We start from the raw sequence: 11,873 nt of genomic DNA, 5'->3' as shown, positions 1-11,873 counted from the left end.
GTAAGGTTTTGAAGTGATTGCTTAAGATGTTGCTACAGCTTTTATACACAGCTGCAGACTATTAAAGTCTGCTTTAACCAGATGTCAGTGATGTAGCTCATCTAGTAAACAATTCACAGGTGAGTGTAAAGAAAGTGATGATTTTGTCATCGTTGGTTTGCTGTAGCTGAGGCAGCTTGCAAAATTCGTATCCAGCACTAATTTCATTCGACTAAAAATAGAGGAGTAATAGTGAGTCTTGTGAAAGTAAAGCCATTTTTCCTTGGACTCTGTGTAAAGACTTGTTATGAGATCATTGTGTGCAAGTTCAGTTACATTGTGACCAAAACTGTCGGAGCAGTAACAAACGCCTCATTGTAGCAGCACATCAGTCAATTGGCCGGATGAGTTAAACATGTGACATAAGTCTCAATCCAGCAGACGTGTAGTCGAAAACTAAAAGCAGGCAGTAGTCAGTGTTTGTGACAGTTTATTGAAACTTTTGCCCCACAACAATGATTTCATATCTAATGCCTTCAACTGTCAAACTGCTGGTGTTAGTTTTAATTAAATACTTGACAGAAATTGGTCATCACAAATAAGTTTCTCTCACCTCTACTCTGCATGCACAAATCCATTTTAACAAAAGTGATCTATCTGGAAAATAACCTACTACTACTGAACATGATCTACTCAGACAACTGCAGATAGTGTAACATGGAAAACAAGGACTTTTGTCGGTTTAGCTGAATGAGCCCAAATAATACAGCCACAGCAGTAAAATACTGTATTAAGTTTCCTTATAGGATGCAGAAGAATCATGTGGAAAAGAGTTCAAGGTTGTAGTATCTTCTTTTAAAAGCATAACAGAAAACCACAAACACTGACCCAATAAACCACACCAGCTGCAACACTCCCAATAAATACCCCAACATTCTCAAGCTAGCACATAAAACAAGTGCAATACAGCAATTTACAGACAGCAAATCCAACCTTTTTTCCATCACGTTACTCTTTAACCAATACCCTGTTAGAAATGCCCTAATAAATAAATTTAACAAAAGAAACACGATTAGTGCTTAGAAGAGAACAGCTTTAAAAAAAAAAAAAAAAAAAGCAAAGCTTTTAATTTCACGTCAGCTGTGCTTTTCTTTCAAAGTATCAGACTCCACAAAAACGGGGGAGAGAAACTACGCACAGATAAACTGTAACAGGAGAAACTAAAGTTCACCGTAATTAAAACAGACAAAGGAAAAGCTTCAAACCAGCAAAGCAAACTAAATATCTGCTGGTACCTGTAAGGACAACCTGACATTATAAACACAAGTTCAGAGCTTAAACACATTGTCCTCCAACCCCGATGGCATTGAACCCTGCAGACCGCTTGTTTTGCTGAGTCCTCTGCTAATACAAACAATACAACATGGCTTTTGATTCTTATTCCTAAAGCATCACAAAAATTATACATGTCCTGATAAATGCATCAGGTGATCTTTAGCTCATCACAGACAAACATGACACCTTTGCAAGCTTTGTCCACCAGAGAGCGCTGACATCTGTGCAGTACTATCTTGTTCATCATTTAAAGGGAAAACATGAATGCATGTTTAAATTGTTGATTTCTCTGCACCTGCAAGTTTTTCATGTCAAATATAAATATAAAACATAAAACACATACAGTGTTTGTTGAAACCTGGTCCTGGTAGATAATAGTTAACATTTAAGATGAATGAGGAAAACCAAGAGCTGCTGCAATTTGAAGTACTGATCATAACAAAGCTATTGTTCCATGTAGATTATATGGCACTAAAACTTTGTTCTATTATTCTTTAAGCTTTGTTTGTAAATAACTGAAGGGTTTGATGTATTTACTGCCACACGCTCACACATTCAGTTACGTCTCTTGCGCACTTTGCTACCGGAACATTTGATCTACAAGCTACGAAATGTCGTCATGTCCTTTGGCTCTTTGCTCGGGACACACCAGTCATCGGCCTCGTGAATGGTGTTGTAGTGTTTCCACGCTGACTTGTTGTACACCGGGAGCCTCTCGATGGACTCTGTGGATAGTGCCTAAAACGTGATTGAAGGGGAAAGAAAAAAAAAAAGGATAATTTACGAATGCGCTCTTCTCTCTAAAAGAGGCACTAATGCTGCTTCTGTGAAACTGGGTTACCCGTATGTAGATCACAGCATCGGTTCCGTAACCCTCCATAGAATACAACTTGAGGTCTCCTTGAAAGTAACGGGCGTACAGCCGTGAGATGGGCAGGCCATACCCATAACCAGCCTAAAGAGAAATGAAGCAGAGTTCATCCAGACAAGGTCTGAAACAGCAGAGCAGCTAGCAGCTCCATGACAAAGACAGAGCATTCAGTGGAACAAAGTGACTGGCTGTGGATTTTCTCTGGAACATAGGGGAAAATTGCAGCAATGCTTTTTGTTTTGATAGGAGGGACGTGTGAAAGCCCTGCAAAAGCCAAGTATGTGTGTCGAAAAGGAACTCTAGAACTTAAGGGCGTATGCGGGATAGCTGGATACCTATCCCAGCTGTGGAGACGCTGGTATAGCCGTTTCCATTTTCAAACACTCATTGATTGATTGATTTTTCATTCACACTGATTCAGTCACTACTGATGATAAATTAGGAGTATTCACCAGAGGAGCAGCACGTGAGCCGTCGATGCTGGGTCTCGGAGCGGTCGAGTACGTGTAGGTGAACAGCCTGTCGATTTTACGCAGTGGCACACCTCCTCCACGATCACTCACCTCACAAAGCAAACAGCATGAATAAACACAAGCTCCTCCAAAACATACACAAAAACCTGAAGGAGTTTTCAATGCCAAGTTTGCTGCTTTAACCTTTACTGTACAGGAGTTTATCTGCACATTTACCTTGACTGTGAGATCTTCACTTCCCAGAGCAACCTGTGTATGGATAGAAGGGTACTCCATGGCATCTCCGTATAACTCCATGGTGGCCCTCATGGCGTTCTGTGACAAGTGTTTATCCAAATGTTTAACATTGGAAAAGAGATATTTTGAAATATAAAATGCTGACATATATGAATACGGGCTTTTAAAAAGCACCTTATAGAGTTCAAACACCATGTGATACAGATGAGATGGAACATAGACCATGGTGACAGGTTTTCCCTTCTCTTTGGCTATCAGGACAAACAGACGATTGGAAAACATTTGATTATGTTACAATTCATTCATTAACCAGTTCACAGTTTTTCCAAAGTGCGGCATCATTAAAACTGTTTGTGTTGTTTCTTCTAACTACATAAATTACCATTGAATTCTTCCAGGACCAGCTCAGGAGAGTTCATGTAATACCGATCACAAAGGTTTCTTGCATTTTCGTAGGCATCTACGAGAAAGTGGTTTGTTTTTGTTACACAACGCTTGCAAACTGGAAGAACAGCATAGATTAACACTTTGCTCCGGCATGTTTCTATAAACATAAAAAAGTCTCACCTCTGATAACCTCGCTGACCCGACAGTGTGGATCAATACTGCCAATCTGTTTGGGGTGTGCAGGATTCACCTTCCCTCCGAAGAGCAGAGCTACAGAAAAACACACAATATGAACAGTTTGAAGTATTAATACTTACTGATATTTGTCTCTGTAAGTTCAGGGTTTAATGTGAGACCTTTTGATTAGAGATAAAACAAAACTGAAGAGCAGTACCATCCTGAGGAGGCCTGAGCCGTAACAAGTTCTTTCAGTGTCACCATGTGCAGGAAATTCTAATAAAATCTTTGGTTGAAATTCCATCCACTCATCACTTATCTGGGTTCAGGTCACGGAGTCCACCCTAAGCAGACATGCCCAGACCTCCCTCTACCCATCCACCTCCTCCAATTTATCTGGGGGGACATTGAGGTGTTCCTAAGGCAGAAGAGAGCCATAATCTCTCCAGCATGTGCTAGGTCTCTTCCAGGGCCTTCCCCTGGTAGGATATACCTGAAACACCTCGTGCACTGATTAGGCATCCTGATCAGATGCCACTTGAACTGGCTCCTTTAGATGTGGAAAAGTGGCAACTCTACTCTGAGCCCCTTCTGAATAACTCAGTTGGGGCTATGTAGCCTGCAGGAGAGAGACTGGTGGTCAGGCCCACTCTCCCGTGGGTCCACCACCCGCAGGAGGGGCCGTAGAGGTTTGGTGCATTGTGGATTGTGGAACCCAGACCTTAACCTAAGAGACCTCAGAGAACCAATAGAGCAGCTGTTCAATTAAATATGAAAATAAAAGCATTAACACCCACAAACAAGCAGCAGCTGAAGGCGGCTGCGGTAAAGACATGATAGAGAATCTCAAGGGAGGAAACACGGTATTTAGTGATGTCCAAAATAAGCCATATTATATTTATTTATCTACAATGTTTTTATAGTGTAACTTTAGGCAAGTGAGCTTGTTTTGGTCTTTGCTGTCTGTAAACAATACACAAGTCATTTAATTTTCATGTAACTGCCAGAAAATGACACTGGGTGGGGTCAGTTGATTCCGGGTTTACTGTGGCAGCAGTTTTAAAATGATGCAGACAGCCTGAAACCTCAGATATCTTATCAGCACAGAAGTCTGGCTCCTGAACCCGAGGGCTTTCATTTCCAAACAAGTACAGCTCAGCAATCACATTACAAAAAATATAACATGTGCTCACTGTGCTGGTTGAGCAGCATCCTGATGGAAATCCTGCTCATGTAGAAGCGATCCAGAAAATACTGAACATTCTGGCTGACGATGGGATCTGTGCCGTACGCCTCCTTGTACTCCACAACGCCCTGAGCCATGGTGGGAATGACATCGTTGTGGCGATTTCTGATATTTATCACAGCATCTGTGAAACTAATTGAAGACATAAAAATTACAGCAATGCGTGAAAAGAATCTGCAGGAATAGATGAGCTGTTGCAGTGGTTAAAAGAGGAAACCTACTCATATGTGACTTTCTCGTCGTCTGCATTTTTGTCTTTGAACTCGAGAATCTCCTGAAGACTCTGCATGTACCTACACGGAGGAAAATGATCTTTTTGTATTTCACAGACTGGCAGGAGTTAAATACTGTTAATTCATTAAAATTAAGTGGAAAAAAAGGAGAACCTGCATACCAGCTCTGGACCAGTCGGACTGATGGGGTCCTCAATAAGTTATCTGGCAGCAAGTTAATCTCCTTCATGATGTTGGCTAGCCTCACAGGTAACTCCTGTCTGAGGAAGTTGAAGGATGTTTTCACACATGCATTTTCTGAACCTGAGAGAGAAACAAAAGGCTCAAATGCCACCTTACTACAGTAAAGGGATAAAGTGTAAAATAAAACAAGACAGCTGTTTCTCTGTGTGTAATATTAAGCCTCAAGTCAGCCTCATTTTTTAATATTTTGCTTGAAGAATGGGAAACAGGTAGAGCAAACATGTGCAAAGATACATAGAAATACAAATACACAAAGGCAAAAACAAGTTTGATAGTCCATACTTCAGCAACACAGCCTGAACTCTCTTTGTTATAGTTTTTCCCCATTTCTAAAGGACATGATAGTCTAAGGAGCTTGGAAAGAAAGCGAGTGGACTTCTGTAAGTTTCTTGAAGAAGTGGGTTTTGTCTTTTAATTTGGTCAAACCTCTTAAGGGAGAACTCCCACAAGGGATTAAATACTTGGGACTCTCGGGCATTTGGTTTTGGAACTGAAGAAGCCTCTCAGATGCGAGGTGAAACGTCTTCAAGACACTTATAGAAGTCCAGTCACTTTCTTTCCCAGCTCCTTAAACTACCATGAACAGGATGACTGAGAACCTACAAAGACATCTGCTGCAGATAGTTTTTATAGTTTTTTAGGCCTGGCACTTCTTTTTTGTTCCCTACTTGTCCAGTTTCCAGTTTAAACAAATGCAAAGATTACTATGAACCCTAATAAAGTCTGTCCTTAGAAGCATTACTCAAATAAATATACACTTTTGCACAATCCTGTAAATGTAACATGATAAAAGTTTTTCCATCATCAAGGCTGGATTACATATCAGATGCAAAACTACCCCCAAACCATTCAGGCTCCATAACCTCTTATAAACTGTAAACTTTCCATAGTTTCAGCAAACTGGACCATTTTCATCATGAAATAGAGAAAATCAACCAATCAAACAAGGGCCTAACCTTCATTCTTACATACAAGTGTTCAAACTTGACTTACACAAACAGGGCATATATTATATCCCATTAGTCATGTGTGAAGAGATACTTTAAAATCCCTTCCTGTTAAATACAAGGAAGTGTAATAAGGGGATGCTAGATGATTTTAAGAGTATCATTCGTCTTGTGAAATACATTCTTTTGGTATCAACTACCTTTACATGACAGAAGGAAAAGCTTGTGTTAGGACTGTTTGTATGGCAGTTATCCTCGGTTTAACTTTACATTAGTTTGTTTTTTCTATTTCCATATTAGTTAGTTTCCAGAATGTGTATGAATCATACACGTTGTATGAAGATTCTCCTTATTTTAGGTCAAAGTATCGTTAACGATGTTAGTAAAGCATTATGTTAGTAAATATCTACTAGTCTTGCAGCTTCTTACCAAAATCCAGAAACTGCTTCATTGATAGAGGGGAGGGTGAGAATTTGGAATAGTAGTCGATGTCCTTCCCTATGGACACGCTGCTCCTCAGAAACCTTAAAATCCTCATGCTTGCACGTTTTGTATTGCCTCACCTCCAGCTGTGACTGCTGCTTAATAAATAAATAAACAAACGGTACTCTTTTTTTAGGTTTAATCGCAGTTAGCATCCACAGCAACAGAGCCTAGCGAGGGCTGCAGCTTGGTTTGCTAATCTGTGTTGACACGAGCTTGTTAGCTAACCTCAACAGCCTGCCAACACACAAATAATTAATGATTTGCTTTTTCTTAATTTGGTGCCGTTTCAGCCTCCATTCTCACAGCTCCAGCACTGTTTTCCTAAATTGCCTTTAGCTTCTCGTGGTGGGATGCCTGGAAGAGGTAGAAAATTGTCACCATGGAAAGGAGAGTGTGCGGCCAGTAAGTTCAAAGAGTCACAGCGACGTCAAGATAAGCTACCTCTTCAAACAAACTTTATTGACCCAAATTTGGTGTAACGTTATTGGTAAACGTTACACAGCCAAACTTTTAACGTTGAAAGAAAATCGAGGAGTTTTTCAGAAGTTCCCGTAAAGTTTGTGAACTGGTTTCTTGTGGTTTTGAAGCAATTTTTTGAGTTAAGCTAACATAGGCGTGTGCAACTATATAGAAAAATATTCGTTTTGCTCTAGAAAAACGTTATAATAACGCGCCCTCTTGTTACTTAAAATTATTTGTATCTTAACTATATAAAACAATGTTCATTTTATGTAACTTTCGATTTTGATGGGAAGTGGGAAGCAGCTCGCACTGCGTACAAACGTAATACCTCTTGTTGTTAATTTGGTCTTTGATAACTTGAGCGTACTACTCTCCGACGTATGTCTGCCAGGTGACAAGCCAAACCAATCAAAGTTCGAGTTGTCTGAAATTATAATTCTAATTGGTCGTTAGACCTGCCAATATTACTAAGAAAGGCGGGTTATACTCCGCTAGACAAAATACAGGGCAAAGAAAAAGGTTATCTTTCACGCCAAACGCCGTCATTTCCTGTAGTTGACTACCGAACTGCCTACTTGAAAAAGTGTCGAGGCGGCTGGCCACGTTTTAAGAAGGATATGTTGCGATTTTTTTATCATTGTTACGATTAAAGTAACATTAAGAAGGGTGTAGTCAACTTTATTAGACCCCAACGTCTAGAAAGCCGTCGTAAAAGAGAAGCCGATTCTTCGGTAAGTTCCCCCTGGTGTGTGTGTGTGTTTGTGACCCGCCAAAAGCCAAATGATTCAGCGAGGAAGTAACCATTTTGTGCGTTAGTCGATTTTAATAATGTTATTGTTTTATCTTTAAGGAGAAAATGAGCGGTCCATTCACCTTTGGGCAGCCCTCTTCGGGCTTTACTTTCGGAACGCAGAAAACCACAGCCTCGGCCCCGGCCCCGGCCCCTACCACCGGCTTTGGACTGACAACGTCCACTCCTGCCACCGGAGGGGGCTTCACTTTCGGCTCACCCATCCAGACCCAGAGCACTACCAACCCCTCCGGTGGTTTCAGCTTTGGTACCCCAGCAAAGTCCACAACAGCCGGCGGGGGTTTCTCTTTTGGGGCACCCACCACAACGTTTGGAATGAATGCAGCTCCTCCAACCACAACAGCAGCTTCAGGGTTGACTTTAGGCTCGACGGCGACTCCAGCAGCAGGGTCGGGGTTCACTCTGGGTGCAAGTTTGTCTGCGCAGACCACCGCTACTGCACCTGCAGGAGGGGGCTTCACCTTTGGAGCTGCATCTCAGGCTCAAACCCAGCCTATAGCAACAGCCGCACCGGCGGCATCCACAGCCCCGAGTGGTCTCGCATTTGGAGGGTTCAGCTTCGGAGGTCCCAAGGTCCAGGTGACATCAGCGGCAGCCTCCACCACCACAACTAACACCAGCACCACAGGTGGAGGCTTCAGCTTCGGCACCAGTGCTCCCTCCAGCCTTGCCCAGCCAACCTCCACCGCTGCTGCTGCTGCTGCTGCTGCCGCCGCCGCCACAACAGGCCAGGGTGGAGGGTTTAGCTTTGGGATTAAACCGTCATCAACCCCAGCTCCTCCTGCATCCACCCAGGCCCCCCCATCTTTCGGGCCTTCTCTCTTCGCTCAGCCTATAACAACAGCTGCTGCCACAGCAGCAGGTCCTGGCTTCGCTTTCAATGCCGTTTCAGCTTCAGCAGCAAGCACATCCACAGCAACAACCACGGCTACTGGTGGAAGTTTGACTTTTATGATCAAACCTCTGGTTCCAGCAACCACCACATCTGCCCCCGCCTCTACCGCTACAGCTGCAGCCTCCACGACGGGTACTGTTACAGGCTTCTCGCTGGGACCCAAAACTGCATCGATCGCAAGCACCACGACAGCTGCTTCAGCCACAACCACAGCCAGCACCACCAGCACAGCTCCTCCAGTGATGACCTATGCCCAGCTAGAGGGGCTCATTAACAAGTGGAGTCTTGAGCTGGAGGACCAGGAGAGACATTTCTTACAGCAGGCCACTCAGGTGAATGCCTGGGACCGCATGCTGGTGGAGAACGGAGAGAAGATCACATCCCTCCACAAGGAGATGGAGAAGGTGAAGCTGGATCAGAGGAGGCTGAACCAGGAGCTGGACTTCATCCTGTCCCAACAGAAGGAGCTGGAGGATCTGCTCTGCCCCCTTGAGGAGTCTGTGAAAGAGCAAAGTGGAACCATCTACATGCAGAACGCCGACGAGGAGCGTGAAAGAACATACAAGCTCGCTGAGAACGTGGACGCACAGCTGAAGAGGATGTCGCAGGACCTGAAGGAGATCATCGAGCACCTGAACACGTCCAGCGGCCCGGCTGACACCAGTGATCCGGTAAGATGACGCCTCCAGTTTTTGATAATCGATAAGATTAACAAAGATTTGCTCACGTAATTCATGTCTAATTTCCTTTTTTCATCATCAGCTGCAGCAGATCTGTAAGATCCTCAACGCCCACATGGATTCACTTCAGTGGATCGATCAGAACTCTGTTCTGCTGCAGAGAAAGGTCGAGGAAGTGTCCAAACTTTGCGACACTCAGCGAAAGGAGCAGGAGAAAACCTTCCGATTAACATTCGACTGATCTGCACTAAATACTTTTACTTGTATGCTTACATTTTTACTCTGTAATCAGAGGTGTCATCAGGGCTTTAGATGGTGTAGATCCAACCCTCATTACTGTTATTTTGAGTTTTCTTGGTTGCATAAAGATTGATATTTTCAGTGCATTTGCCTTTAGAGCAGTGAAAATGATCCTCTCTTTCTATGTCAATTGTTATGTTTGTTCTAAAAAGTCTGATTAAATAAACCTTTGGAATGGAAGTCGTTTTTGTTTTGTTTCTTTTAATTATCAGGCATTAAATACATTCTTTTATATGTCAGAGGGAATGCTTTGTTCACACATACGATGCCCCTGTAATAGCTGAATTACAGCTAAGCATATGTATTTTGAAAAGAGAGGTGTGGATGGAATTGATTTGTTGTATTTACAGCTTTAAGGTTGTACAGTAAACAAAAAACAAACTGTTGATGGACAAGTAAGGCAAACATGAACTTCTACCACGCTGCAGGCCCCTCTGGTGCAGACAAGCCATATCTCTTATTACAAAAGATAACTGTTTTTTAAAGGTTGTCAACATGGCACATTGAACAGGCCACATAATACTTCGACTGAAACGGATGCAGGATTTGTTGCTCTTTAGTTTTTTAGAGTGGCAGCTGAAAATTTTTACATCAGTAATAATTTCCTGCAGGAACCTTTTGGAGATACTCAAAGCGCTTCCATCACAAGGATCAGGGTCTAACTTAAGTTTCTGGGACTTCAATAAAGTGCTATTTCCCGATTTTGGCACTTGTTGGTAAGTTGGCTGGCTTAGCCTCTAAAGCAGGGGTGTCAAACTCATTTTGGTTCATGGGCCAAATACAGCTTAAACTGGCATGTAGGCCAATCCAAAACTTTTATTTTCCCTGAAGAAGAAAGTTGTTCTGGATCCCAAACAAGAAAAAAAAAATTTTTTTTATAACTATAATAAAAACTTTCAAGAAACTATAACTAGCTGAAATGTAAAACATTACAGTAAATCTTAGTTTTAGCATCGGTTATTACAATATTACAACTGATGAGACTTTGATGGTTATCGAGACTCTGGATGTCTTCAAGACTGAAAGTCAACTGCTTTCAAAGATTTCTTTTTTTAAGGTATTACCTGTACTGATTTTCCTACATCTTGTCTCTGACATATGCAAGTTAAAAACACCAAAACTAATAAAAACTAAACACTTTCAAACAATGACATCTAAACTGAAGCAAGAAAACCCACCGTGGAAGCGAACCAAAATGAAACTGAATTTAAAAACAAAAAAGTCATAATGAAGTAAAGGTTAAAAAGTAATTAGATAATGCTAAACTATAAGAAGAAGAAGCAGTGAAAAGCACCCTTTAATTACAAAACAATGAACAACCCGAAATTTATTTTAAAAAAGCAGGTTAAAAAAAAGCTTTCTATCAGTTTCTACGCCTGTGTAATGCAGTGAAGCTGGGCTCACCACAATAGGAACCCCAAAACACATTTTATTGAAAATCTGGAGTAACTAGTGATTTCACTGGACTTTTTACACTTTGCAAAGCCATACATTTCTGATGATGATCATAGCAAAGCTAAGATTTCTGTTTTCATTCGCTGGTTATTGTTTAAAAACGCAGACAAATTGTGTTAGAAGCCTCTTAACTCTTCAGTTTACAGCTTTTATTAAGAGGAAGTGATTCTGCCAGTAGAGCCCAATTTTTAGTGCCATAAATAGTTGTCTGTTATGTTTTATGTAATTACTCATTTGCATTCTGCCTGACTGGGCTGGAAGTTGCAGACAAATATTGCCCCCCACACCTGAAAACCTAAGTAAATTATATTATTTAAACAATAAATTACAAAAAGGAATCAATAAATAAAAAATGCAGATGAAGAAAATATAATACAAATCAAAACGCATATATGCAAAATAATATTAAATTATTTTTTTTCTTAATGGCAGAAGTTAAATTAAACACTCAATTTTAAAAAATGAGAGTTTTCTAACAACTGTTTCATAGTTTAGACTTTAAAGGGTAAAATTTGTATTTATCAGCCATTAAAAATGCTCATGCGAATAGATCAGCAGATAACTAATATTGGCTGCTAAATCAGTCGGGCTCTTATCATCAGCATCTTCCAGAGTTTTCAGATCTTGTTCTGAACAATAATTTATAATACCAGTAT

At 41.3% G+C, this 11,873-nt stretch overlaps 2 protein-coding genes across 3 annotated transcripts; one reads left to right on the top strand and one right to left on the bottom strand.

Moving 5' to 3' along the window:
- Positions 1–452: 452 nt before the first annotated feature.
- pdk1 (pyruvate dehydrogenase kinase, isozyme 1) lies at positions 453–7,413 on the bottom strand. 2 transcript variants are annotated; one of them, XM_003447311.5, is made up of 11 exons: positions 6,558–7,413; positions 5,100–5,241; positions 4,927–4,998; positions 4,653–4,837; positions 3,463–3,552; positions 3,278–3,355; positions 3,070–3,146; positions 2,875–2,973; positions 2,638–2,748; positions 2,156–2,269; positions 453–2,052 (listed from the first exon to the last, which is right to left on the bottom strand). In XM_003447311.5, exons 1-11 carry the CDS (start codon positions 6,664–6,666, stop codon positions 1,912–1,914), a joined length of 1,218 nt encoding a protein of 405 aa, XP_003447359.1. In that variant the 5' UTR covers positions 6,667–7,413; the 3' UTR covers positions 453–1,911. The 2 variants fall into 2 exon arrangements, with proteins under 2 accessions (XP_003447359.1, XP_005452980.1); XM_005452923.3 differs by having other exon boundaries at positions 5,100–5,198.
- Positions 7,414–7,626: 213 nt separating this feature from the next.
- nup62l (nucleoporin 62 like) lies at positions 7,627–9,942 on the top strand. Its single transcript, XM_003447312.5, has 3 exons — positions 7,627–7,807; positions 7,927–9,453; positions 9,545–9,942. The coding sequence occupies exons 2-3, from the start codon at positions 7,933–7,935 to the stop codon at positions 9,701–9,703; spliced, it is 1,680 nt and encodes a 559-aa protein (XP_003447360.1). The 5' UTR covers positions 7,627–7,807; positions 7,927–7,932; the 3' UTR covers positions 9,704–9,942.
- Positions 9,943–11,873: the final 1,931 nt, after the last annotated feature.

Source organism: Oreochromis niloticus, linkage group LG16, assembly GCF_001858045.2.
Source record: "Oreochromis niloticus isolate F11D_XX linkage group LG16, O_niloticus_UMD_NMBU, whole genome shotgun sequence".
NCBI lineage: Eukaryota > Metazoa > Chordata > Actinopteri > Cichliformes > Cichlidae > Oreochromis > Oreochromis niloticus.
Note: the sequence above shows the minus strand (reverse complement) of the source record. Positions and strands in the feature narration are given on the sequence as shown.